A 25,389-nucleotide genomic window follows, 5' to 3' on the forward strand; every position below is an offset into this window, starting at 1 on the left:
CATTAGCCATTCATATTATCCTTGATGAAATATCTATATACACTTTTGCCCGCATAATTACTCCCCTACCCTAAAAGCTTCATGATTATAATGCATGTACCACACAAATTTACCACCCTCCTCCCCCTTGCGGGGAACTTTGGTTCGTTGTTATGTTTTTTTTTTTTTTTTTCCAGACAGGGTATGTAGCGTTCGCTGTGCTGGAACTCTGTCCTTGAACTCACAAAGATCCTCCTGTTTCTGCCTCCCAGTGCTTGGATTAAAGACGTGGGCCGCCTCCTGGCCATCTATTTGAAAATATGCAATTTGTCGGAATCAACTACAATAATTCTGGCTTGTGTCCCTCACACAGGACTGCCTGGGCACAGGACAGCAGAAGCCACGCATCCAACCCAGAAGCCAATTGCCTTCTGTTTCTGTTTCCCCAAAGTGTCAGAAGGCAAGCGATCGGGCGGCGCATGCGCTCGGTTCCGGGAACCACAGAGAGCCTGTCGCGCTTTCCTAGAGCGGCCCGGAAGTGTCTCTGGGCACTTCCTGAGACCCGCCAACTTCCAGCTGCTGCCAGCCACAGCCAGCTACCGCGGCTAGGTTCCTCCAGGTGCAGAGGGCGGTAAAGGCTTGGTTTGTATTTGTAATGTGAGATCCGATCTTCCCTTGCTATCATGAGGATTCAGGGTTGAGGGGGTCTCAGCTGCATTGTCCACGTTCACTAATACTATTTACGTAGGACTTACGTGCGCGCTTCTGTTTCTTGGTTCTTTTCCCTGCCAACTGTTAAATCTCTGGGACGCCTCCCTTCTGCTAGACTCAGGAGGGCTCCTTTGCCACACGGTCTCAGCGCCACCTCCCAAGCACGCATCCTGTTTGCTATCTATAGTTGGTAGTTATGTGACCGGCAGATGGGGGCTCCACATCGACCCCCAATTTTTAGTACAGGAAGCTCCTGACTAGGGAGTCACTTGTCTCTCCTTCACCTCTCTAGGCAACTGTGGTTAGGACCTTCTCTTCAGACTGGTCAAGAAACGGGAAGAAAGGATGTCTGCTTTGGGGCCTGCAGCTCCATACTTGCACCATCCCGCTGACAGTCACAGTGGCCGGGTCAGCTTCCTGGGTTCCCAGCCCTCTCCAGAAGTGACGGCCGTGGCTCAGCTCTTGAAGGACTTAGACAGGAGCACCTTCAGAAAGTTGTTGAAACTTGTAGTCGGGGCCCTGCATGGGAAAGACTGCAGAGAAGCTGTGCAGCAACTCGGTGCCAGCGCCAACCTGTCAGAAGAGCGTCTGGCCGTCCTGCTGGCGGGCACACACACCCTGCTCCAGCAGGCTCTCCGGCTGCCCCCTGCTAGTCTAAAGCCAGATGCCTTCCAGGAAGAGCTCCAGGAACTTGGCATTCCTCAGGATCTAATTGGAGATTTGGCCAGTTTGGCATTTGGGAGTCAACGCCCTCTTCTCGACTCTGTAGCCCAACAGCAGGGATCCTCGCTGCCTCACGTGTCTTACTTCCGGTGGCGGGTGGACGTGGCCATCTCAACCAGCGCTCAGTCCCGCTCCCTGCAACCGAGTGTTCTCATGCAGCTGAAGCTCACAGATGGATCTGCACACCGCTTCGAGGTGCCCATAGCAAAATTCCAGGAGCTGCGGTACAGTGTAGCCTTGGTCCTTAAGGAGATGGCAGAACTGGAGAAGAAGTGTGAGCGCAAACTGCAGGACTGAACCCTGGTACTGTGGGTCCCGAAGCTGGTACCAGAACACAGCCCCCCACTGGTGATGAGGCCAACTCCATTAGGTCCTGCATGTGAGAACGTATTTTAAGTGAAAAGACGGCCGGGACTTTCGGGTTTTGTTTTATGAGTCAACAGCTGGGCAGGGTGGCACAGTTTATAATCTCAGCCCTTGGAAGGCTGAGATTTTGCCCTAAATTCCTGCTTTCATGAAGCTGACATCCTAGTGGGGCGATAAGGGGAGGGGGATAACAACTACTAAATGTGCATTAAATAATGTTTAGTATATATAACATTAAATACATATTTTAAATATTAAGACATGAGAACAGGGCTGGAGGACTGTTTCAGTTAAGAGCACTTGCCCTTGCGGAAGACTTGAGTTCAATTTCCAGCATCCATGTGGTTACCATCTGTAACTCCAGTTGCAGGGGATGGGGGTGGGGGATCCATCATCAAGATATCCAGTACAGGCACTTAGGTGGTACTCACATACATGCAAGCAAGCAGAACATTCATACTCATAAAATACTTCTAAAACAAACAATAAAACCACGAGTACCCCTTGTGAATAGAGCCAGGTCAGATGAGGATAGGTGTTTGGAAGGAGGGCCATCGTGAGAAGGTTGGTCACAAGGTGATCTTTGAACTTGGTGTCTCTGCAAACATGTGGGATTGAGGGACTGAGGAGTACTCTGCATAGGGATCAGCTGGTGCACCGGCTGCTACTAGAGTAAAGCTTGTAGTGTTGGTGTATGTCTTAGTCAGGGTTTCTACTCCTGCACAAACATCAGGACCAAGAAGGAAGTTGGGGAGGAAAGGGTTTATTCAGCTTACACATCAACATAGCTGTTCATCACCAAAGGAAGTCAGGACTGGAACTCAAGCAGGTCAGGAAGCAGGAGCTGATGCAGAGGCCATGGAGGGATGTTTCTTACTGGCTTGCTTCCCCTGACTTGCTCAGCTTGCTCTCTTATAGAACCAGGATCACCAGCCCAGGGACAGCACCACCCACAAGGGGCTGGGTCCTCCCCCTCTCCATCACTAATTGAGAAAATGCCTTACAGCTGGGTTTCATGGAGGCATTTCCTCAACAGAGGCTCCTTTCTCTGTGATAACTCCAGCCTGTGTCAAGTTGACACACAAAACCAGCCAGTACAATGTATTAAAACCTTTGAATACGTCCAGTGTACTATGTCAGTACTTTACCTTCCTCTCCATGGGTAGTCTGGAACCACTGGGGATATCAAGAGTGTCTTGGGAGCTGGAGAATTGAGTCTGTGGTTAAGAGCCCTCGTTGCTTTTGCAGAAGACTTGGGTTTGATTCCCATCAACCACATGGCGGTTCACAGCCATTTGTAATTCCATTTTCAGGGATCCAATGTCTTGTCCATTCCTGGGCACCAGGCACAGTCATATGGGCAAAACACCCATACTCATAAAATAAACCTTAAAAAAAAATATTGCCTGATGGTGGTGGTGCACCTCTTTAATGCCACACTCTGAAGAGACAGGCGGATCTCTTGGGTTTGAGGTTCTCCTGATCTACAGAGTTCCAGGACAGCCAGGGTTACACAGAGAAACCCCGTCTATAAATAAACATATAAGGTGTCTTTGTCCTCTGGAAGAACAGCCGAGTGGAAGATGCCTCTATAGGAAGAGTGTGACAGGGACTGAACATTGCATATACACTTACAGACTCTTAGAAAACTCTCACAGATAACCTAGTGGTATCAGGGCCCTAAGTACAGCCAGAAAGCTAACTATGGCCCTGCAAGGTTCACAAGACAGCACTAGCAGGTATCCTCCCACAGTCTTTGCTATATAAGGCATCTTTCTCTCTGGTTTTCTTCTGGGCTGACTCAGCCCTGGGTGGCCTAGACCCCTGCCCACTACCCTTCTGGAATACCCCATGCACTAGTACCTGTGGTACTTGAGCCATGCCAACGACAGGGTGTCCCTTCCTCTTTTCAGTGTGTCAGACCACCAACCGTGTCCCTCCTTCTCAATATGCCAATTTTAGCCTCTGCCGTGCAAAATCTCCTAGTCCTGACAAACCTCTATTATCAACTGGGACCCTGACCCTCAGTTACCTCCCTCTCCGTCTTCACCTATACAGCATCCACTACTTAGGTTTCACTCAAATGAAGACCCTCTGTTTGGGGGCTCTGTGGCACCAAAGACACACATAGGCCACTTTATTGCCATGCATCACTGGTCTTCCGGGTCACTGTCCCCACCCTCGTCCCAATTGCTGAGGCCAATGACTTCTGTCTTCTCTGCCAGACATCTTGAGAACTCCACAGGTGACCATCCTAAATCCCAGTCATTACCTTTTTGTTCTTCTCCCCCCTACTCCCCCCAGAGTGTTTTTTTGTTTGTTTGTTTTGTAGCCCTGACTTGTCCTGGAACATTTTCTCTAGCCCAGGCTGGCCTGGAACTCCGGCTGCCTCAGTCTCCTGAGTGCTAGGATTAAAGGCGTGTGCTACACCCCGGCCTGGAAATCCCAGCCTTCCAGGTGTGACTGCTCACCCAATCTCTGTCTACCTCGGAGCCACCATCAGGAGCCCCACAACTTATATGGAAGCCCTTCCCTGGGACCAACTCGGATTCTCGGATTCTGCGTGGCCCTGGACAAACCCTTCCACCTCTTGAAGCCTCCTCCACCGTCCACCTGCACTCCATAAGGCTCCCGAGTCCGTTTCTTCAAAGTCAGCCTCTCCCCAGGGAGACTTAGGTGTAAGCCTCAGTTCAGCAAGTTAGTAGATACACAGGACCCCGCATAGGACTACAAGCCCCGACAGGCATTGCGCTGGGGAAGGGGCGGGGTTATGGCTCCGCCCCGGAAGATAAGGCTGCCGTGAGCCGTGTATTTCCTCTTTTGGCCTTGCTTGCCGGCAGGTAGGTTGTGTTTTGTCTACTGCGGGTTTGAAAGTATCCACCGCCATCCGCCACAGTTTAGTACTCGGTGGTCTGTCATGCGGCCTGGTCCACTCATCCAGGACCGGGAGGGAGGGATGGAGTGCTTTCGGCCTTGGGAGCTGGCCGGGACATGTTGTTTTTGGACGCTGAAAGTGAGCCATTTCCAGACTCGCCGCCATGGGCCGTGTGATCCGAGGCCAGAGGAAAGGTGCCGGTTCTGTGTTTCGTGCGCACGTGAAGCACCGTAAGGGCGCCGCGCGTCTGCGTGCTGTGGACTTCGCGGAGCGACACGGCTACATTAAAGGCATCGTAAAGGTGTGAGGCACCACCGGCGGGGGCAAGCAGGCGGGGAACAGGGCGTCTCGAGCAGACCTTGTAATACAACATGCCACCCTGACCCACAGGACATCATTCATGACCCTGGCCGCGGCGCTCCCCTCGCGAAAGTAGTCTTTCGTGATCCCTATCGATTCAAGAAGCGGACGGAGCTGTTCATCGCCGCAGAGGGAATCCACACTGGACAGTTTGTGTACTGCGGCAAGAAGGGTGAGCTTCAAGGCGGGGAAGTGTCGGATCCCGGGCTTGGAATGCAGAGCTTTCGTGGAATGGGAGCGGTGTGGGTTTGCGTTGCTTTTAGCGTTATTAGTTACTTTGCCACCTCTCTCCACAGCCCAGCTGAATATTGGCAATGTTTTGCCCGTGGGCACCATGCCTGAGGGTACTATCGTGTGTTGTCTGGAGGAGAAGCCTGGGGACAGGGGCAAGCTGGCACGAGCCTCCGGGAACTATGCCACAGTCATCTCCCACAACCCAGAGACCAAGAAGACCCGAGTGAAGCTGCCTTCAGGGTCCAAGAAGGTCATTTCCTCTGCTAACCGAGCTGTTGTTGGTGAGTGCCAGAGGGCAGTGGAACCCTGAAGACAGGGTGGTCACCTGCTGGGCCTAGGTCCTAGAACCAGATTGCTTATTTCCTTAATCATGGAGGAGGGGAGGGGAGCTTCTTTGAACACAGAATACAACTCAGGGTTGAATTGTAGAGTGCTACAGTATCTACTCTGTGGGGTTGTTACAGCTAGTGTAGTTGATTGGCTAAAAGCACCGTTTGCTCTTTTAGAGAGCACCCAGGTTATTTTCCCAGCTCACAACTGTGCCTGCTGTCCTGGGGATCTGATGTTCTTTGCTGGTCTCTGGGCATTGCGTAAATGTGGTGTATGACTGCAGACATGTAGGTGAAAATGCCTGTATGCATAAAATTAGGGTTTAAAAAAGATTATACCACTCGGAACTTTTGTACACTGTAACCTAGGACTTCCCTGCACTCGAGTTCAGTTGGTTCATTGTAGAAAAGATAGGACCAGAATTGGTTGACTTTTAAAAGATAGTCTAGTCAGTGAAAGAGGACATGATTCAGTCTCTAGTTACTTGGAAGAGTCTTACAATCTGCCAGCTCCATCCTTACACAGGATAAGTTGTGAGGGCACATGGTCAAAGCACACTGTTTTGGGTGGGTTTGTCCATTTGTGTGGGAGGTGTCTTCAGAGGCGGAAGGACCTGTCTTCGAGTCTCAGGCACTGACTCTTGAGGTGCATCCTTTGGAAACTTGGGCTGAGTCAACAGTATGCTTTAATACAGGCATGGGCCTTGCCTTGCCTGTCATGGAAATGTCAGTTTGCAGAATATACAGGGTTTCCTAGGTAGAACTCGGGCTTCTGTGGGGCTGTAGATTCCTGGCACTAGTGTGACCTGAGGGGCTTGTGATGCACGTCTCAGAGTTGTTGTGTAATTCTGTAGGTGTCGTGGCTGGCGGGGGCAGAATTGACAAGCCTATCTTAAAGGCTGGCCGTGCCTACCATAAGTACAAGGCAAAGAGGAACTGCTGGCCACGTGTGCGGGGTGTTGCCATGAATGTAAGTAGCCAAGAACTGGGTGGGCGGGCTTTTCTTGTTGCTATGCTTGGGAGGGTCTGCAGCAGGGAGGTCCCTGGCGTTAGGATTTTCTACTGTGTTCCCTACACAGGTGAGAATGCTCTTACTCTAACTTCCTTCTCTTTCTATAGCCTGTGGAGCATCCCTTTGGTGGTGGTAACCACCAGCACATTGGCAAACCTTCCACTATCCGAAGAGATGCCCCAGCTGGGCGCAAAGTGGGTCTCATTGCTGCCCGCCGGACTGGACGGCTACGTGGAACCAAAACTGTACAGGAGAAGGAGAACTAGAGTTCAGGAGTTAATAAAGTATGTGCTTTGGCTAATAAGCTGTGTGAGCCTCTTTTGTGGGGGGATTCCTTGCCACAGAGCCTTTTGGTATACAGGGAAGTAAAAGATGATTCTGCCCTAGAAGACTCAAGAACATGGCATGCTGGGCTTGGAATTTGGGTGGATGACTTTGGTTTGAGACCAGGTCTCTCCAGGATCCTTGGCTGTCCTGGAACTCACTGTGATAAGGCAGGGATTGCCATCATGCCCAGCTGGGTCAGTTTTATAGTATGTGGTGCTGACGTGTACTGGGGGCCACAGCTGCTGGAATTAGTGGTGACTACAGATTTCCCCCATTCATTCTCCTGCAGCAGAAGCTGGCACTGAGCTCTCAATTGATCTGGAATTACAGGCAGTCTTGGGCACTAGTGTGTGAGTTTAAACTGCTGCCCAAGAGAATATTAGACATCCCTTGTGGGCCCTACTCTGCAGGTGACGAAGACCACAGCTGTTAACACAGTAAGATTTGTTCAGAGGTGCTTCTGTACCTTTGCTGGTTTTGGTCACCTTCACAGATGGTGATGGAGGCTATAGCTTGAGATTGCTGTCTGCTGGTCCTAGATTCCTGTGTGCAGTGGGTGCTGACACTGAGAAAGCTACAGCCCCCAGAGGACCTGAAACCACCCATGCAGCACCTTACATGGAATAGCAAGGAGCTGCCATGTTTTCCTATTCAAGGAACAGATCATTAAGAACCGGGTCTCACCTGTTGGCCCCACTGGGACAATGTAGAGTTCTGAGGCTTACCTCCCCAGGGTCATGGACCATGCAGAGGGACCACAAGTTAGGGACAGACTGACAGTGAAGGCAAGCAGGTTTCGTTGTAAAAGAAACGAGCTTTAAACTTGGCCATATCCTGTGGCCTCTTGCTCATTGATCACTGATGTAATACCATTCCATGTTAATGTCTCAAGGCCCTTCCCCTGGCCTTGAGTTCTTGAGTAGCATGCATCTGTATTCCTTGTGGGGTGGTTCTTCTGGAGAGACTAGCTCAGGACGATTGGGTTGTGCTCCAAAATTGCTTCTGCTGCTGTGTACCCTGTCTCTGTCATGGAGTGTAGTCCTTTTTCTCTGTGTATGAATTCCACCTACTGCTGAGCCACTGGCTCTAGGCAGGCCACTATCCTGGCTTCTTATTCACAGCTCACCATAGATGATAGGCGTTTATGGGAGGGGAGGGTATTGGGGAAGCACTAGGTGTGGCTGCTTGGGTGGAGCCATTGGTCAAGAAATAGAGAATAAGAGATTTGTCTAGAAGGGCAGACAAACTTCTTTTCAGGGGGCAGTGGTGGTGCATGCCTTTAACCCCAGCACTCAGGTAGACCGACAAACCCTGCTGGTGGGGGTTGGGGGGGTGTGACTTCTAGATCAATTACAGGCCCATTTTGTATGGGCTGAGTGGGGACCAAGGCTCACTGCCGAATGGACTGATGCTTAGCCCCTACTCCAGGGAAGGCTTTGTTCAGCAGTGTTTGTGGCTTAAAAACTACTGTGAGTCACCAGTCCTCTGAGCACAGCCTTGATTTTGAGGGCTCTGTTCACAACAAAAACTCCATACTTCCTGAAGCAGTCTCCATATTACTATGATGCTTGCTTCCCAGAGTCCTGTCAGTAAGACTGTCAGAGACCTCTCCTGACACAGCTTACTGTTTTCCTGATAGGTGGATCAGAGGTCATGTGGTACGGAGTCAGTCAGCTGAGGCGTCAGCATTAGAGCATCCAAAGAACTAAGTTTAAGGAAATTTAGATGCTGGGCTGGGGCTTGTGAGGTGGCTCTAGAGGGATCTGATGCCCTCTTCTGGTATGTAGGTGTACATGCAGGCAGCTCTCACTACATTAAAGTGTTTGGGGGTTGGGATTTAGCTCAGTGGTAGAGCGCTTGCCTAGGAAGCACAAGGCCCTGGGTTCGGTCCCCAGCTCCGGAAAAAAAAAAAAAAAAAAAAAAAAAAGTGTTTGGATGTCCCGAAGACACCTTAAATGTGAAGGTGTCTTCACATTTGGAGGGAGCATCTGTCCTCTCCCTTTTCAAAGAGAGCTGTGGGTCACAAAAGAAGGTTTTGAGGGAGATAGCTGTGTAAAGGTATTTTCGAGGTGAGGTCTTGAACTTGACATAGGTCAAGGATAGCCTTGCCCCTGATCCTCCTGCCTCTACCTCTCAAGTACAGATATTACAGGCCTGCACAACTTGTGGTTATGTAGCTCTGGGCATCAACCCCTTGCTTCATGCACTCCACCAAAGGATTTATATTACCAGCCCTTAAACTTTTGAGTTGACGTTGACATTTATTTAGGGTGTGGAACTCAGAGGACAAGATGGAGTTGTTCTCCTTGTCTGCTGTGTGGGCTCTGGGGATTGAACTCAGGTTGTCAGACTTGGTGACAAGCACTTTTACCCACTGAACCACCTTGCCAGCTCATGAGTCAAATTTTCACTAGAGGTCTAAGGCAGTCTATCTGACGAGTAAAATTATGGCACTACCTTTAATCCCCCCTCAATTTGGTAAGGGGCTCTAAATTGAAAGAATGCCTCTGTGAGACTGGGCAAGTCTGTGGGGTGTTCTCTTGATTAATAATATGGGAGGACCCAGCTCATAGCAGGCAGTGCCACCCCTGAGCAGGTGGTCATGGGTTGTAAAAGGAAAGTTGAGCAAACCAGTAGGCATCGCTTCTTCATGGCACGTGTCCCTGCCCTGACTTCCTTAGGTGATTGACTGTGATGGGGTAATGGAAGCTATTTAAACCTTTCTTCTCAAGTTGCTTCTGTTCATGGTGCTGTTATAGCACTGGCTACCCTAAGAGAAATTGGTACCAATATTGTTGGCCATTTTGTGGGGGAGGTTGGTGGCAGGATTTTGGGCTAGAAAGTCCATTCGGTATTCAGAGCTTACTGAAGTATCGTGGGGACTGGGAAATAAGGATGAAAGACTGTCGGGGTGGTCCAGTATCTTCTTTCTTTTTGAGCTGGTTTCTCTGTGTGGCCCTGGCTGTCCTGGAGCTCACTCTGTAGACCAGGCTGGCCTTTAACTCTGAGATCCACCTCCCTAGTGCTGGGACTAAGGACTACTGTGAAAGTGCAGCCCAGTGTGAGTGGAGGCCCCAGCATTTTAGAGATGCTGGTACCATGGGAACGGCAGTAACTGAACTTGTATAAGAAAGCAGACTGAGCAAGCTATGAGGAGCAAGCCAGTACGCAGTCACTCCATGGCCTGTGGGTGAGTCCCTTCCTTGACTTCCTTCAATGATCGAAGTGAAAAACCCCTTTCTTCTATAAAGGCCTCAGTGTTTTATCAGGGCAATAGAAACCCTAAAACGGGTGCCAAAAGTTGTTTTTTTTTTTTTTTTTTTTTTTTTTTTTTTTTATACATAAATTCAAATGTACCTATCTTTCCTTCTTTTAAAATACAAAACATGTATGTGGCTGGAGAGATGGCTCAGTGGTTAAGAGCACTGACTGCTCTTCCAGAGGTCCTGAGTTCAAATCCCAGGGACCACATGGTGGCTCACAACCATCTGTAGTGGGATCTGATGCTCTCTTCTGGAGTGTCTGAAGACAGCTACACAGTGTACTCATATACAGAAAATAGTTATTTTTACAAAACAAAGAATCAAGATGGAACCACAGAGCAGGATGATCCAGAAGGTGGACTGGGTCCATTTTGTCTTGTCTAGGTGGGCGTTCAAATCAAACAGTGAGTTTGTTGTGTGGATGTATTGTGGACTGGGAATTTAACAAGTAAATCTAATTGCTAAATTAAAAAAAAAAAAAAAAAAAAAAACAAAACATGTATTTCCAAAACTTAGAACTGCGGTTTCAGAATATTTGGTAAGAATATTTTAAAATATAGGTTTTATTTGTGTGTGTTTGGAATTCACATGGAAGCCAGAGGACAACTCTGCGAGTTAGTTAGTTCTCTCTCTCCACTGTATGGATTCTAGAAAGCAAACTCAGGTCATCAGGCTCTTCCACAGAGCCATCTCTCTGGCCCAAGACCTTTTTTTGTTTGTTTGTTTGCTTGTTTTTGATATCACTTTATCAACATAGCACTTAAGTGTTTTAAAAGGATACCAAAAATGGTCCAACGTTCTAAATTTAAGCACAATATTAGAATGATCAGATACATTTAGAACGTCATGAAGCTATGTAAGAAAAGGAACTTGAAATGTGAATAGTACCTACACCATATATATAGCTTTTCAGTTGCTTCAATAAACTAATTCATGTCAAACAGACAAAGGTAGAATTATGGCCGTCTTCAGCAGTATCTACAATTGTAGGATTACTCTCTGATTTAACATCAAGATGTTGAGGAAAATAAAGTTAACATTTGCTGACTTTTTCCCCAGGAGGGACATGAGACTGTAACAGAGTCACCAAGGGAAGGGTCTGTGGATGTAACAGAATTCCTCCCTGGAGGAAGGTTGTGTAGGTCTTGTGCATGGTCTAAGTGTGGGCTTCTGACAGCCATGGATCACAGCTTCTTGTGCACTTTCTGATGCTGGATCAGGTGCCCGTGCTGATTGAAGGCACGACCGCACTCACCACACTCGTAGGGTTTCTCTCCCGTGTGGATCCTCTGGTGCTGGATGAGCACCGAGTACTGGCTGAAGGCTTTGCCACAGCTATTGCACTCATAGGGTTTCTCGCCCGTGTGGGTCCTCAGGTGCACGATGAGAGTTGCTTTCAGGCTGAAAGCTTTGCCACACTCTGTGCACTGAAAGGGTTTCTCACCTGTGTGGATTCTCTCGTGCTGGATCAGGGACCTGCGTGCACTGAAAGCGTGCCCGCATTCGCCACACACGTAGGGTTTCTCTCCAGTGTGGACTCTCTGGTGCTGGATGAGGTGCGAGTGCTGGACAAAGGCCTTCCCGCACTCGTAGCACGCGTAGGGCTTCTCCTGGGTGTGAATCCGCTCGTGGTTCATCAGGGTGGAGCGGTGGCTGAAGGTCTTGCCGCACTCGCTGCACTCGTACGGCTTCTCCCCGGTGTGTACGTTGTGATGCTGGATGAGCACGGAGCGGTCGCTGAAGGCCTTCCCGCACTCGCTGCACGTGTAGGGCTTCTCCCCAGTGTGGACCCGCTGGTGCTGCAGCAGCGTCCTCTTCACACTGAACGTCTTCCCGCACTCGCTGCACCCATGGGGCTTCTCCCCAGTGTGCACCCGCTGGTGGCTCCGCAGGACGGTGCTATGGTTGAAGGCTTTCCCACACAAGGGACACACATAGGGCCTCTCCCCGGTGTGGATCCGCTGGTGCTGGATGAGGTGGGAGAGCTGGGTGAACGCCTTCCCACATTCCAGACACTCGTGGGGCTTTTCTCCCGTGTGTATCTTGTGGTGCTGGGCAAGGTCAGAGCTCACTCGAAAAGCTTTCCCACATTCATTACACTCATAGGGCTTTTCGCCCGTGTGGATCCGCCTGTGCTTACTAAGGACAGAACTCTGGCTGAAGGCCTTGCCGCATACGTGGCACACATAGGGCTTCTCGCCAGTGTGTATTCGCTGATGCTGAAGGAGGTGAGAGCTCCGACCAAAGCACTTTCCACACTCAATGCATATATAGGGTCTCTCTCCACTGGGAGCCATCTGGGGCCGAGCAACTGGTACACTGGGGTTCAACACGTGGGCATTCTGGGGGCCCACAGGCTTTGGACTCGGACAGAAGTTCGGTTCTGTTTTGTAATGTTCATCAACTTTCCTCAATGGTGTTTCCGCCAACATGGCTGACGCTTCGTCTGAGATTAAGGGTTGCGCATTCGAGTCTGTGTTTTGGTTCTCTTCCTTGGCTTTGCATTCTGAAGCACCGAAAACAACATGAAAAGGTTAACACTGGTTGCGATGGTGGGTGGTCTATGCTGATAATTCCGGCACTTGAGAGGCTGAGGCGAGAGGACTGTGAATTCAGTGCCAGTCTAGGCTACCTACAAGGGCTGCTTTATAAAACAATAACCCAATTGGGTGGTGGTGGCACACACCTTTAATCCCAGCACTCGGGAGGCACAAGGCAGGTGGATCTCTGAGTTCAAGGCCAGCCTGGTGTATTGGGTGAGTTCTAGGACATCCAAGGCTACACAGAGAAACCCTATCTCTGAAAACTAAGGGCTGGAGAGATGGCTCAGCGGTTAAGAGCACCCGACTGCTCTTCCAGAGGTCCTGAGTTCAATTCCCAGCAACCACATGATGGCTCACAACCATCTGTAAAGAGATCCGATGCCTTCTTCTGGTGTATCTGAAGACAGCTACAGTGTACTTATATATAATAATTGAATAAATCTTTAAAAACTAAAAAACAAAATAAAATTTTTAAAATTTAAAAAAAGGAAAAAGAAAAAAAACCCTAAATCAAAACATAAAACAAAACCCCCAACAGCCCAAATCAAAATAAAAACAACAAAAGGTTAACACTGCACAAAACTGCCCAGTGCAATACTAAAGCTGGCTTTGCTGCAGTCTCCCATGTGAGAGCCAAAGGGAACATCTTTCTACAGATCAAAACCATTGGTGGGAGGAAGGGGAAGGTATCAGCCTGTCTGCCCTGTGCAGAATGGAAGGCACACAACAGTGGGAGCACATCCTCCTGTCCCCTGCAGTCATCGTGATGGGTTTCCATCAGCGGCAGGTCTCAGCACATGAGCAGCGAAGCAGGACCTGGGGCTGGCAGGGGAAGCCTGAAACTTTGAGCGGGCCAGGGGACCTGGGACCAATGGCTTCCTCTATTGTGCAGTGCTGACGGTCACCTCTGTGGAAGACAATTCAGTGTGGAGAATGCGCTGTGTAGCAGGTGGTAGGGTGGATACTTAAAGAGACAGATCATGGGAACCTAGGGCCGAGTTTAGGTTGGAGATGAGCTGGGAGGGTGGCAGTGTAAACAGGGAGGAAGGCTCTAAGGCAGACCGTGTGTGTATGTGGGCACTGGGAATAGCCATGTTTCATATCTCGAGTTTAAAGTTATCTTCACATCAAGGCTCACGGGGAGATGGCTACACTGGGCCATGGCGTGGAGAGGTCCTTCAAACACAAGGCCTAGCAGGTCCCTTCAGGTTTCCATTACACTGTCCTGTTGCAGAGGATAGTGGCCCACTCTACCAGTGCATTGTGTAGCCACCTACGACCTAGTGGCCAGGCTCAGGATGCCGGCCTACCTGCTGTTTCCAGGGTCTTAGCTGTGGATGCCCCTGAATGAGTTATCATACTTGATTGATATCCTTGGACAGGAAGCCCCACAGCAGAGAAGACGTAAGAAGGAAATTCTTACCTTTTAAATTAAAGTGTGTGTATGTGTGTCACAGGACAACTTTTTGGACTTAAGTACCTTTTTTAAAAGTTTTATTTATGGGCTGGAGAGATGGCTCAGTGGTTAAGAGCACTGACTACTCTTCCAGAGGTCCTGAGTTCAAATCCCAGCAACCACATGGTGGCTCACAACCATCTGTAATAAGATCTGATGCCCTCTTCTGGTGTGTCTGAAGACAGCTACAATGTACTTATACACAATAAATAAATAAATCTTTAAAAAAAAAAGTTTTATTTACTTTATGCGTATGATGGTTCTCTGTCTGCATGTATGTCTGTGTACCACTTGTGTGCCTGGTGCTTGTGGAAGCCAGTAGGAGGGCACGAGTTCCCCTGAAACTGGAGTTACAGAAGCTTGTGAGCTGTCATGTGGGTGCTGGGAATTGAACTCAGGACCTCTGGAAGAGCACCAGAGCTCTTCACCACTAAGCCATCTCTCCATATCCCAAGTAACTTTCTAATGCTATTATAAATGTTGCAACTTTAAGATTTATGCCTTTGCTTATTGATGATGATAATACAAATTATTTTTATTAGCTATTGCTAAATTCACATATAATTACCAATCTCTTTTTTTCCTAAGTTAAAGATCGCATAAAGCTCAAATAATACTTTCCCTTCTAATTCATATATATATAAAACTTTGCTTCCTTTCATGCCTGGAGCCTCAGTACAGTATCTTGTGGCTTAGGGGAAGTGAATTCTTTTCTGAGATGAACTCTCATCCCTTTACCCTGAGTGTCAGGTTGAGAAACTTCCCTTCTATACTGAGATGCCTTGTTGCTTTCTAAACCACCAAGTAACCATCAGAACCCAAATCTCCTGCTAATACCTGGGTAGCCACCTATGGTCTTTCTGAGCAGCGACAAAATCCCAGGCCTCTACACAGCTCAGCTACCCTGTCGTTTCTTCTTTGTACCAAGGTTTACCATCCTGTCTGTCCACCTCCCTACATGTCCTCCTGTGGGCTATGGCTCAGACTTGCACAGACCTATACCCCCTGGTCTGTGACTTTCTGTCAAAGGAAGAATGACTGACCCTCCCCTGACCAATGGAAGCTTTTCCATCGGTGGCTCAGTCTGACTTAGTTACACCTTCAGTGAAAACGGGACCAGTTCTCCTTACTCACCTGAGTGATCACTTCCTAGGCCCTGGCTCAGCTCAGTTTCCTGTCCATCCAGGACCCACGGATCTTCTCCTCGCTCCAGCTGGGATATCACAACAGGCTTAGATCCCGGAAGTCCTAGTCACGAGGAGGGAAGCCCTTGTGTTACATGGTATTTACTAAGATATTCCCTCAACCCATGCTACATGCATGCATGTCAAAATGAACAATTGCGCTGGAGTTGAACGGACCGGTTAAAGCAAGCCTCAGGATCAGTCTGGCCCACGCCACCCTCCTCCCAGCAGCTGCCTCCCCTGGGAACTCCCCACGTGACTCCAGCACACAAAGATACACAGATGGGGCCATACCCAGTGAGACTACATTCCCGTAGGTCTCCATCATGACGTTCCGGTAGAGGCCCCGCTGAGCAGGGCCCAGGCGGGCCCACTCTTCCTGAGAGAGCAGAACAGCCACATCCTCAAAGGTCACCTTGGCCTGGAATGACAGGATTTTGAGTGACTGTACATCTGACAGGCAGTACATGTGATGTGGGAGATTGGTGAGGCCCCCTTAGAGTCATGTGAACTCGATGGGCAGAAGTGATAGAGTTCAGGAGAGTCCGGTCTGCTATTCAGACTGCTTGGCCATAGGAGGACTATAGGAGCTTTGGTTAAGACACTGAATAAGCTTTTGGAACCACTCACCTGGGGTGCTGCTGGCAGTGGCAGGAGTCCAGCTGCTGCCATCTTGGTTTCTTAGGACTGTGAGGACAACAGAAATCAGGAGATCCCGTGGGGCTGAGAAGGAAGAGAGAACACATGAGAGTCTGGTCCAACAGATCCTGACCTCCCAATGGTCCTTTGTCATAAACAGTCAGTGTAAGGCCCGCCGAGGTGAGATCCAAGGAGCTGAAGCTACCACAGCCCTGCTTTATCCTGTCTCCCCTGCTCTCACTGGTGTTCTCTAGTACAGAGTTCTGAGCAAACATATGGTTCCTGGGCCTGACCCATCTAGTAGGCTTAGTCAGGAAATCCCACTTAAAAATGGGAAGGAGAACCAGAGGCTATTATATCTTTAAGAGTTCGAGGTCAGACTGGTCCACATGGTGAGTTCTAGGCCAGGCAGAGCTTCATACCCTATTTTGTTTTGCTTTTAAAAGATATGTAGGGGGCTGGAGAGATGGCTCAGAGGTTAAGAGCACTGGCTGCTCTTCCAGAGGATCTGAGTTCAATTCCCAGCAACCACATGGTGATGGCTCACAACCATCTCTAATAGGAGCCGATGCCCTCTTCTGGTATGTCTAAGACAGCTACAGTGTATTCTTATGAATAAAATAAATAAAATCTTAAAAAAAAAAAGTAGCCTAGAGAGGTAGCTCCTGACTCAGCGTTAAGAGCACTTGTTACTCTTGTTAAGGACCCAGGTTTGTGTCCAACTCCAGGTCTAGGGGATCTAATGCTTTCTTCGTCTTCTATGGGCCCTTACACATGGGTAGTACACATGAACTCACATAAGAACATACACGTGAAAAGAAATAATTTTTTTTAAATGATAAGGATTTCTAAGCAGGGTACCCATGTTCGTTGTTTCCCAAGGGCTTAAAGTTCCGATTCATTACTCCCTGGACTCTCGGGGTCCTTACTGTTGGCTGACCGACCACACGTATGTTGGGGAGCCTGTGAAGGCTCTGGCTCGCCCAGACCTCACTCACAAGGACACTAGCTCTCCAGGGCCCACAGGTTCTACACTGAAGGCATTCACACGGCTCACGTGGGGCTGTAGGCATTGAGCCAAGCTGCCTCCCAAAGAAGTACTCCGTCCAGAGTGGGAAGAGGATGCCTACTCAAGGCCTACACTTCTGTGGGAAACCCGGGCTCAGTTCTTTAGTCAGACTTAGGTAACCTCTTGCTCACTGACAAGGGCTCAACCTCTGTATTGGCTACACAATCCTGGGCAGTGGTTACCGTGGGTGACCTGAGTAACATAGAGTCTGAGACCCGAAAGATGTCTTGTCTCAAATACTCGGTGGTTGGTGGGTGCTGGACAACATACCGGATAAACAGGTATTTAGCACAACTAAATGGCTGGGGAAGAGGGGATTCTGAGAGCTCTCCTGACAGGGCTGGCCCTGGAGTGGATGGGTTCAGTCTTCTGAAGTGTTGGGGGAACAATCTACAATAGTGAGACAGGGCCAAGCTGATGGCAGATGGGACCAGAAGAAAAATCGAGGAGCAGGACTATGATACATCTTTCCGGGCATCTAGCTCTTTGACAATGAAATGGGAGGGAAGCACGGTTCCTCTCCCTTGTAATTCTAGCTGTTCAGAAGGTGGAGGCAGATTCTAGCTGTTCAGAAGGTGGAGGCAGAAGAGGCCAGATTGAACAACATAGGGAGACCTTGTCTCAGGGGGGAGAGAAAAGGGAAGAGAAAGAGGTGAGTATCATGGTATCAGGACCTGCCGGTGTGTGTCGGGGGAGACAGGAAGTCAGGGTTACCCCATCTTTTTAAATAAAATGTCAGACGTGTATATTTGCACGAATTGCTTTCAGGAGACCCAAACTAAGTAGTCTCTGAAGAATGGAGCATGGCGACAAGGAGGTTTACTCCAGCGTCTCACTCCTCCCCAGGTGAATGTGCGTAGTTTTATGCAATTTTCATTTGAATGCAACTGGAATCTGAATAAAATTCCTTTAGAATTTACAGGAATAACAGGTGCAGAAAAGAGTCCAGAAGAATGAGTATGGGCACTGGAGCCAGATACCTAAACTAACGCGGGGTTGGTCTACCGAGGACAGACAGAGTCAGGCACGGGTAGACGTGGGGACCTAAAAGATGACAGGCAGGTTGGCAAGATGATCTGGGGAAAAGTGCCTGCTGTCAAGTTGGATGACTGGGGTGTGGTTCCCAGGATCCACATGGTAGGAGGGAACCAGTTCCACACTCGCTGTGCCAAGCATGCTCACATGCATGGCGAGCACGCGCGTGCACACAGACACACACACACCACCACCACCACCACGACCACCACCACCACCACCACAACCACAACAACAACAACAACAACAACAACACAAAAGATTAGGACCAGCAAAACAGTTCAGTGGGCTATCCACCAAGCTGGATAACTTGAGTTCAATTCTGAGACCCACATGGTGGAAAGAGAGAACCAACTCTTTTTTTTTTTTTTTAAAGATTTATTTGTTTAATATAAGTACACTGTGGCTGTCTTCAGACACACCAGAAGAGGGCATCGGATCCCATTACAGATGGTTGTGAGCCACCATGTGGTTGCTGGGATTTGAACTCAGGACCTCTAGGAAGAGAAGTCAGTGCTCTAACCACTGAGCCATCTCTCCAGCCCCGAGAACCAACTCTTACAAGTTGTCTTCTACATGCATGTGTGATCCCACCCCTCAATCAATCAATCAATCAATCATATAATCCGATAGGCTTTAGAATTCAGCTTCTTATTTAGTACTATTTGTATCTATCCTTATTTTGTAATATTTGTTTCCACATGTAATATGATTAGATATAAAGTGCTCAGCCTCCTGCTTTCTGGCCCCCATATCTGAGCCCTGCCACCTCCTGATACACTACCTCCTTTCCCAGTCCTCTGGCAGCAGCTAGGTCAGCCTATCTAGTCCCTCAGTCACCCCTTTTCCAGTTGCTCCCCATAGGAGCAGATTCATCCCTATTGCCCCTACTGCTTTTTAAAAGAACACTGCGTTCACATGATGATGTCACCTCCACTGGACCCGGAGCAATCCTTGATAGGGATTCCTTTGGTCTCCTCATGGCAAAATCCAATAACGTCAGCGCTTGGTCATTGTTTACTGCAGGCAGCAGGCACACTGCAGTCTCCCTCAGTGAGGCCTTCTCAGTGTCTCCCTTCGGCACAAACCTCTTCATTCACTTGGGTGATATTCCATCCTCAGGTACGTGAGAGAGTGACTGAGCAGCTCTGGCTCCCAGAAGCCTGACAGAGTCACGGACATTCAGCGCAGCAGAGTCCTGACTACACCCGGGTGGGGTCTAGTGATGAGAATACAGAGAACTGCATTCAGGCCTTCTGACAGGTCCCCAGGCTCTTAGGGCTGACCTAGAAACTGTTGGCTCTTGGCTGTTGCAACTTCTGTGACCTTCAGGGTATGACGGTTTGTTACTATGTTTTCATTTTGTGAGCCAAATTAGAAGCCAATCATTCGTTTTGGGATTCTTAAAGATCTTGCTGGGACTTGCATGTTTGTTCTAGAGCAGTGGTTCTCAACCTTGCTAGTGCAGCAACTCTTTAATACAGTTCCTCACGTATGAAAGGCTACTTGTGACCACCAAAACACAATACTAAGCAAATGGTCATTATCCATCCATCCATCCATCCATCCATCCATCTAATCAATCCATCCATCCATCCATCTAATCAATAGCTTTCCTACACACTCGGTCCAAGACATGAAAGAACAGACACCACAAATCATAGTAATGCTAATTCATATACTTTATTCACAACATCCATCAATATTTTGTTTTATTTTTCCAGACAGGATTTCTCTGTGTAGGCCAGGCTGTCCTCAAACTCAGAGATCCACCTGTCTCTGCCTCCTGAGTGCCAAAGATTAAAAATGTGTGCCACCACCACCCTATCCATCAATCAACAGTTTTATGAAAGATTATCGGGCTACAGGGTCTCCTAACTGAATATTTTTATTTTCATTAGGAAGACTCAGCAAACACAGAGGCATCTCTGAGCTACTAAGAAAGGAGCCAGCTGAGAAACCCACCACAGGGCCAACATCTTAATGAGAGTCCCATGGACCTGGGCAGGAATGGATGGCTTAGATAGAGCCAGGAATGTTGGCACTCACCTGTAATCTAGCACTTGGGAAGCTGAGCGGACTGCTAACACGAGACTACAAGGTAAGTCCTAGAGCAGCATATGTAAGAGACCAGTATTGGCTCAGGACCCCCAAGGCCAAGCTCTCAGCACAAAGATTTATTTGCCCCAGAGGGACAGAGGGCAGGGAATAAGAGACAAAGACAGGAGGGTGGGGGAGAAAAAAAGACAAAGACAGGAGATAAAGGATGAAAGGGGAGGGAGAGGGAGGAGGGCTGTTTGCTCAGGGGTTGGGGGGCAAAGGACTGCCTGTGGGTAGAGAGAAGACAGTCGTGGCCCATAGGCAAATGGTTCATAAAGGTAAAATGGGAAACCTGAATCAGAGTGAGGTGTTTAAATTTAACTGGGCATGCTATTAGGTGAGCCAAAGGGGGCTTTTGATTGCAGGACTTTGATAGCTGGACCTTGGTGGTCATCATCAGGAGAAAGAAGTGGCCAAATAAGGGACGAGACTTGGTGGCTAGCTTTAGGGATGGAATGTTTTTAGCCTGCCGGAGCCATGTTTCCCATGCTCCAGCTGGCTAGCCCCTTCACTATACACTAAGTTACATAGTAAGGTTCTGTCTCAAACAGAGAACAAACAAAACCCCAACCAACCAACCATCCATCCAACCACCAACCAACCAACCACCCCCCAACCACCCACCACTCAACCACCCCCCACCCACCCACCACCCACCCACCACCCACCAACCAACCACCCACCACCCACCAACCAACCAGCCACCAACCACCAACCAACCACCAACCAACCAATCCAACCACCCAACCAATCAACCAATCCAACCAACCAACCAATCAACCAATCCAACCAACCAACCAATCAACCAATCCAACCAACCAACCAACCAACCAACCAACCAACCAACCAACCAACCAACCAACCAACCAACCATACAACCAACCAACCAACCACAACCAACCAACCAACCACCAACCAACCAACCAATCACCAACCACAACCAACCAACCAGCCACAACCAACCAACCACAACCAACCAACCAACCACCAACCACAACCAACCAACCAACCAACCAATCAACCAACCATCCATCCAACCAACCAACCAACCACAACCAACCAACCAACCATCCAACCAACCATCCATCCAACCAACCAACCACCAACCACAACCAACCAACCAACCAACCAACCAACCACCAACAACAACCAACCACCAACCACAACCAACCATCCAACCACCAAAACCAACCAACCAACAACCAACCACAACCAACCAACCAACCAACCACAACCAACCAACAAACCAACCAACCAACCAACCACCAACCAACCAACAAACAAACAACCACAAACAACCAACAAACAACCACCAACCAACCAACCAACCAACCACAACCAACAACCAACAACCAACCAACCAACCACCAACCAACCACAACCAACCAACAAACAAACAACCACAACCAACCAACAACTAACCAACTAAAACACAGGAAAAGAGGAGGGGGTGATAAACAGCTCAGTCCCGTTTTTTGAGGAGAGACTCAAAGTTGCTAGAAAAACAGATAATTAACCAAGTGCTTAAGTATTTTGCTAAGTATAAAAGTTAAATCCTTACACAATCCTCAACAAACTACCACAGAGTGGGGCCAAGACAGAAGATGTTAAAATTTTTAAAAAGGACAAAGAATCACAAGCTGAACTTGGAGGTGGAAAACTGTAATCCCATCACCGAGGAGCTGAAGCAGGAGGATCTTAAGAGTTCCAAGTCAGCTTGGGGTCACACAGGGATCATGTTTCAAAGGAAATCAAGCAAACACTGTGGGGGAAGTCTGAGTGAGAGACAGACCAGAAAGGAACTGGATTTCCAATGCATGCCTGGACCAGACAGCATCCTCAACCCTAAAAGCCACAGCTCCATTCTGCCAAACGATGGATCAGTTGACAATGACCCGAAACTGCAAGGGACTCAGCCTGTCCACCCATGGCCATCGCTGACCAGTCTGGCCGTCCACAGCCCACAGTATATTCAGGCAAATCTCTATCTTCGCAGTTTACCTTGCACTTTGCAATATTCCATACAAATTTACTTTTGTTTTAAAGACTGAGTTAGTTTACCAAACAAAACCTCATCCATACTTCAAGTCCAACCAAATTAACCAACCAGTAAGAAACCTTATGTATGCTGGGCTGTGGTGGCACATGCCTTTAATCCCAGCACTCGGGAAGCAGAGACAGGTGAATCTCTGTGAGTTTGATGCCAGCCTGCTCTACAGAGCTACTTCCAGGCTAGCCACGGCCATGCAGAGAAACCCTGTCTCAAAAAGCAAGCAACTGGGCTGGAGAGATGGCTCAGTGGTTAGAGCACTGACTGCTCTTCCAGAGGTCCTGAGTTCAAGTCCCAGCAACCACATGGTGGCTCACAATCATTCTGGTGTTCTTGACTGAAGAAAGCAACAGTGTACTCACAAAAGATAAATAAATAAATTTCTTTAAAAAGAAAAAACAGCAAGCAAGCAACCAAGCAGTCAAACAAAAAACCCTTATGCACATTAACCACCCGAAACCCCCAAAATAGGGGTAGAGATGATGTCCGTTCTTTTAGAGACCGCGGGTTCAATTCTCAGCACCTACATGGAGGCTCACAACCATCTGTAATTCCAGTTCTAGGGGATCTGACACCCTCTTCTGGCCTCCTCGGGCACTGTACACATGTGCTACATAGACATGCACACAGGCAAAACAGCCACACACACACAATAAAGTAGATAACTCCGAGAACCACAACAATCCTCTGCAGATAGGTCGGAGCACGGGGAAGAAGTCAGTGTAACACAGGTGCACTTTCAGTAAATGGGAGGTAAAGTATCCAACAGAGAGTGGACAACGTTAGCAATGAGTATGACTGAGGGGGAGGGAGTCGAAGCTGGATCCTACCTTCATCCCTTATCTAAATAAATTCCACATAGAATCGACACTTTACAAGTACCTGACAAAAGTCAGATTATTTACAAAATAATCTTGAAATAAGGAAGCCCCTTAAAACACAGCAAAAAGTCAAAATACTTTAATGGAAAATATTTTGTGCATAAAACAAAACCAACAACAAAATCCTTCTAGTTGCAAAATAAGTAAACAGAATCAAAGAAGACACTTTCTCAATGGAATATATATTATATATATGGAAGTGTTTTTTTTTTTTCTTTTCTTTTCTTTTTTTCGGAGCTGGGGACCAAACCCAGGGTCTTGCGCTTGCTAGGCAAGCGCTCTACCACTGAGCCGAATCCCCAACCCCTGGAAGTGTGTTTTTAACATAGAGACAAAGAATACAAGCTAGTCAATCCGAACGGGAATGCAAACAGCTAACAGACAAATGCAGAGGTCTCAACCTCAGAAATATCGAGAATGGAAATTGAAACATCTGCATGGCAAGAAAGCCCCAGGGACTGGCCACCTAGATAGTGGGAAGATGGCTTACTGGCCCTAACCTATTAGCCCCATTCCACTTCTCTGTATCTCAGACAAGGAAATTCCCAGTGTGCAAAGTAACAGAACTGATGTCCACCCAGCTTTAAACAGCTAGTAGCGAAGCTTTCCTTTTATGTTAGGAACAAGAATGTCCACATGCACCAGTAGTAGCCCTTGCCTCCAGTTAATTATTCTAGAAAGATCCATAGGAAACTGCTTCCGGTGTCATTGTGCATTTACTGACAGGATGCTAGGCAGAGTAACATTTAAAAAATTATTGCACAACTTTTCTGTGTGTGCATGTGTACCTACACATCAGCAAGCACATGGAGGCCAGACGACAACCTTAGGTGTTATTCCTGCTAAGCCTTTCATCGTTTGGGGGGCAACATGGTTTCTTATTGGCTTGGAATTCGCCAAGTAAGCTGCTAAGCCCTGGGGACCTGCTTGTCTGCTCCCCAGAGCTGGGGATAACTGCACTCATCAGCACATCCAGATTCAGGTGTTTAGCTGAGCTATAAATGTGGGGGCTGGAGAGATGGCTCGGCGGTTAAGAGTGCATGTTATCTTCCAGGACCCACACTCGATTCCCAGCACCCACGTGGCAGCTCACAGCCAGGTCCAGGGAACCCGATGCCCTCTTCTGGCCTCCGTTGGTACCAGGCATGCACATGATATACAGATACACATGCAGACAAAGCACATAAATACATAGAAAAATTAAACAAGAAAACGTCACGTTTGAGAAGTTGTTGTCATCCATTAAAAGGGGCCGTTGCAAAGTAACAAGAGAGCATCAGCAGAAAGATAAAACAAATCCAAGAAGCTGGGTTATGTGGAACAGAGCAGAGCACGGTCAGTTTGACAAGAAATGCCCTTAGCTGCTGAAGATGCTAAGGACAGTGCATGTGACTTAAAACGCTGTATGGTGGCCCTGACTGTAGTCCGGGTTATTGGGGAGGATCGTGCGAACCCAGGACTTCCAGAGCAGTCTGGGACACGTTATTTTACCAGCCAAAACCTCATTCACAGCCCAAGCCAAACCAAATTAACTAACCAGTAAGAAACCGTATGCACACCAGAACCATCTAAACCTCGGACCAAGCAAGCGGGAGACACCGTGAGGGGTTCTGGGGAGGGGCCTGGAGGGTCCGAGGGATCGGAGGGTGCGGCCTGGGTCAGCAGCCCGGTCGCAGCCATCCGTCGGGGGAAGGGCTGGCATACGCTAGGGCGCGGAGGTTGGGTGCGGATGAAGGAGAGGGTCCCGCGCAGCCGACAGAGCTCCACTCACCATCTGCCGCAACCTCTCGCCCTGTGGCGGCTGCTTCAGCTCCCTAAGACAAAGGGGCCGTCCCGCCCCGTCTGCGCAGTCGTCAATCTCAGGGGACCCCGCCCCCAGGTCCCCACCCCCCCAACCCCAGTCCTGGACCAGGACGCCCGAGAGTCGGATGGTCCGCCCGCCTCCTGCTCTAGTAAAGAACTCTGGCTAGCGCCCCGGGGCCACCGAGAGCCGAGGCCTCCGCTGTGCCTAGAGAGACCGCGTTCTGACCCCGACCGCGCCTGCTCTTTGAGGCAGTAGCGGAAGCCGGCGCGCGCAGTCCCTACAAATCCGAGTGCCTCCCTGTCTCGCCCCCTCCCTGAAGCCTCTGTTCTCCTGAGGGCCTTCGGTCACTTCCGCCAAGATCTGTGCTTGCCCTCTAGCGATTTCCCTGGTGGTCGGGCAGCCTGGACCACTGGTCCCAGAACCCATCAGGCTGACTCGGGCTGCTTGGG

The 25,389-nt window shown here is 48.9% G+C and overlaps 3 protein-coding genes across 7 annotated transcripts; 2 read left to right on the forward strand and 1 right to left on the reverse strand.

Annotated features, from left to right (window-relative positions):
• Positions 1 to 496: 496 nt before the first annotated feature.
• Positions 497 to 1,903, forward strand: Commd5 (COMM domain containing 5). Of its 5 annotated transcripts, none has more exons than XM_032917692.1 (2): positions 497 to 598; positions 983 to 1,897. In XM_032917692.1, the coding sequence occupies exon 2, from the start codon at positions 1,036 to 1,038 to the stop codon at positions 1,708 to 1,710; it is 675 nt and encodes a 224-aa protein (XP_032773583.1). In that variant the 5' UTR covers positions 497 to 598; positions 983 to 1,035; the 3' UTR covers positions 1,711 to 1,897. The 5 variants fall into 5 exon arrangements, with proteins under 5 accessions (XP_032773583.1, XP_032773569.1, XP_032773563.1 ...); XM_032917678.1 differs by having other exon boundaries at positions 502 to 610; XM_032917672.1 differs by having other exon boundaries at positions 505 to 636; positions 983 to 1,903.
• Positions 1,904 to 4,516: 2,613 nt separating this feature from the next.
• On the forward strand, positions 4,517 to 6,893 carry Rpl8 (ribosomal protein L8). Its single transcript, XM_032917654.1, has 6 exons — positions 4,517 to 4,619; positions 4,808 to 4,955; positions 5,045 to 5,186; positions 5,311 to 5,529; positions 6,432 to 6,547; positions 6,697 to 6,893. The coding sequence occupies exons 2-6, from the start codon at positions 4,818 to 4,820 to the stop codon at positions 6,853 to 6,855; spliced, it is 774 nt and encodes a 257-aa protein (XP_032773545.1). The 5' UTR covers positions 4,517 to 4,619; positions 4,808 to 4,817; the 3' UTR covers positions 6,856 to 6,893.
• Positions 6,894 to 10,724: 3,831 nt separating this feature from the next.
• On the reverse strand, positions 10,725 to 24,992 carry Znf250 (zinc finger protein 250). The gene is made up of 5 exons (XM_032917645.1): positions 24,908 to 24,992; positions 15,993 to 16,085; positions 15,657 to 15,783; positions 15,313 to 15,426; positions 10,725 to 12,685 (listed from the first exon to the last, which is right to left on the reverse strand). The coding sequence occupies exons 2-5, from the start codon at positions 16,032 to 16,034 to the stop codon at positions 11,364 to 11,366; spliced, it is 1,605 nt and encodes a 534-aa protein (XP_032773536.1). The 5' UTR covers positions 16,035 to 16,085; positions 24,908 to 24,992; the 3' UTR covers positions 10,725 to 11,363.
• Positions 24,993 to 25,389: the final 397 nt, after the last annotated feature.

Source organism: Rattus rattus, chromosome 1 (genome assembly GCF_011064425.1).
Source record: "Rattus rattus isolate New Zealand chromosome 1, Rrattus_CSIRO_v1, whole genome shotgun sequence".
In the NCBI taxonomy this organism is placed as follows: Eukaryota; Metazoa; Chordata; class Mammalia; order Rodentia; family Muridae; genus Rattus; species Rattus rattus.

Coding starts and splice junctions, on each gene's coding strand:
- Commd5 (XM_032917692.1), top strand. CDS start 1,036: ATGTCTGCTTTGGGGCCTGCAGCTCCATACTTGCACCATCCCGCTGAC.
- Rpl8 (XM_032917654.1), top strand. CDS start 4,818: ATGGGCCGTGTGATCCGAGGCCAGAGGAAAGGTGCCGGTTCTGTGTTT. Junction 5,530..6,431: donor TGCTAACCGAGCTGTTGTTG/GTGAGTGCCAGA, acceptor GTAATTCTGTAG/GTGTCGTGGCTGGCGGGGGC. Junction 6,548..6,696: donor TGCGGGGTGTTGCCATGAAT/GTAAGTAGCCAA, acceptor CTCTTTCTATAG/CCTGTGGAGCATCCCTTTGG.
- Znf250 (XM_032917645.1), bottom strand. CDS start 16,034: ATGGCAGCAGCTGGACTCCTGCCACTGCCAGCAGCACCCCAG. Junction 15,784..15,992: donor CACTGCCAGCAGCACCCCAG/GTGAGTGGTTCC, acceptor CTGTCATTCCAG/GCCAAGGTGACCTTTGAGGA. Junction 12,686..15,312: donor CCTAGGAAGTGATCACTCAG/GTGAGTAAGGAG, acceptor TCGGTGCTTCAG/AATGCAAAGCCAAGGAAGAG.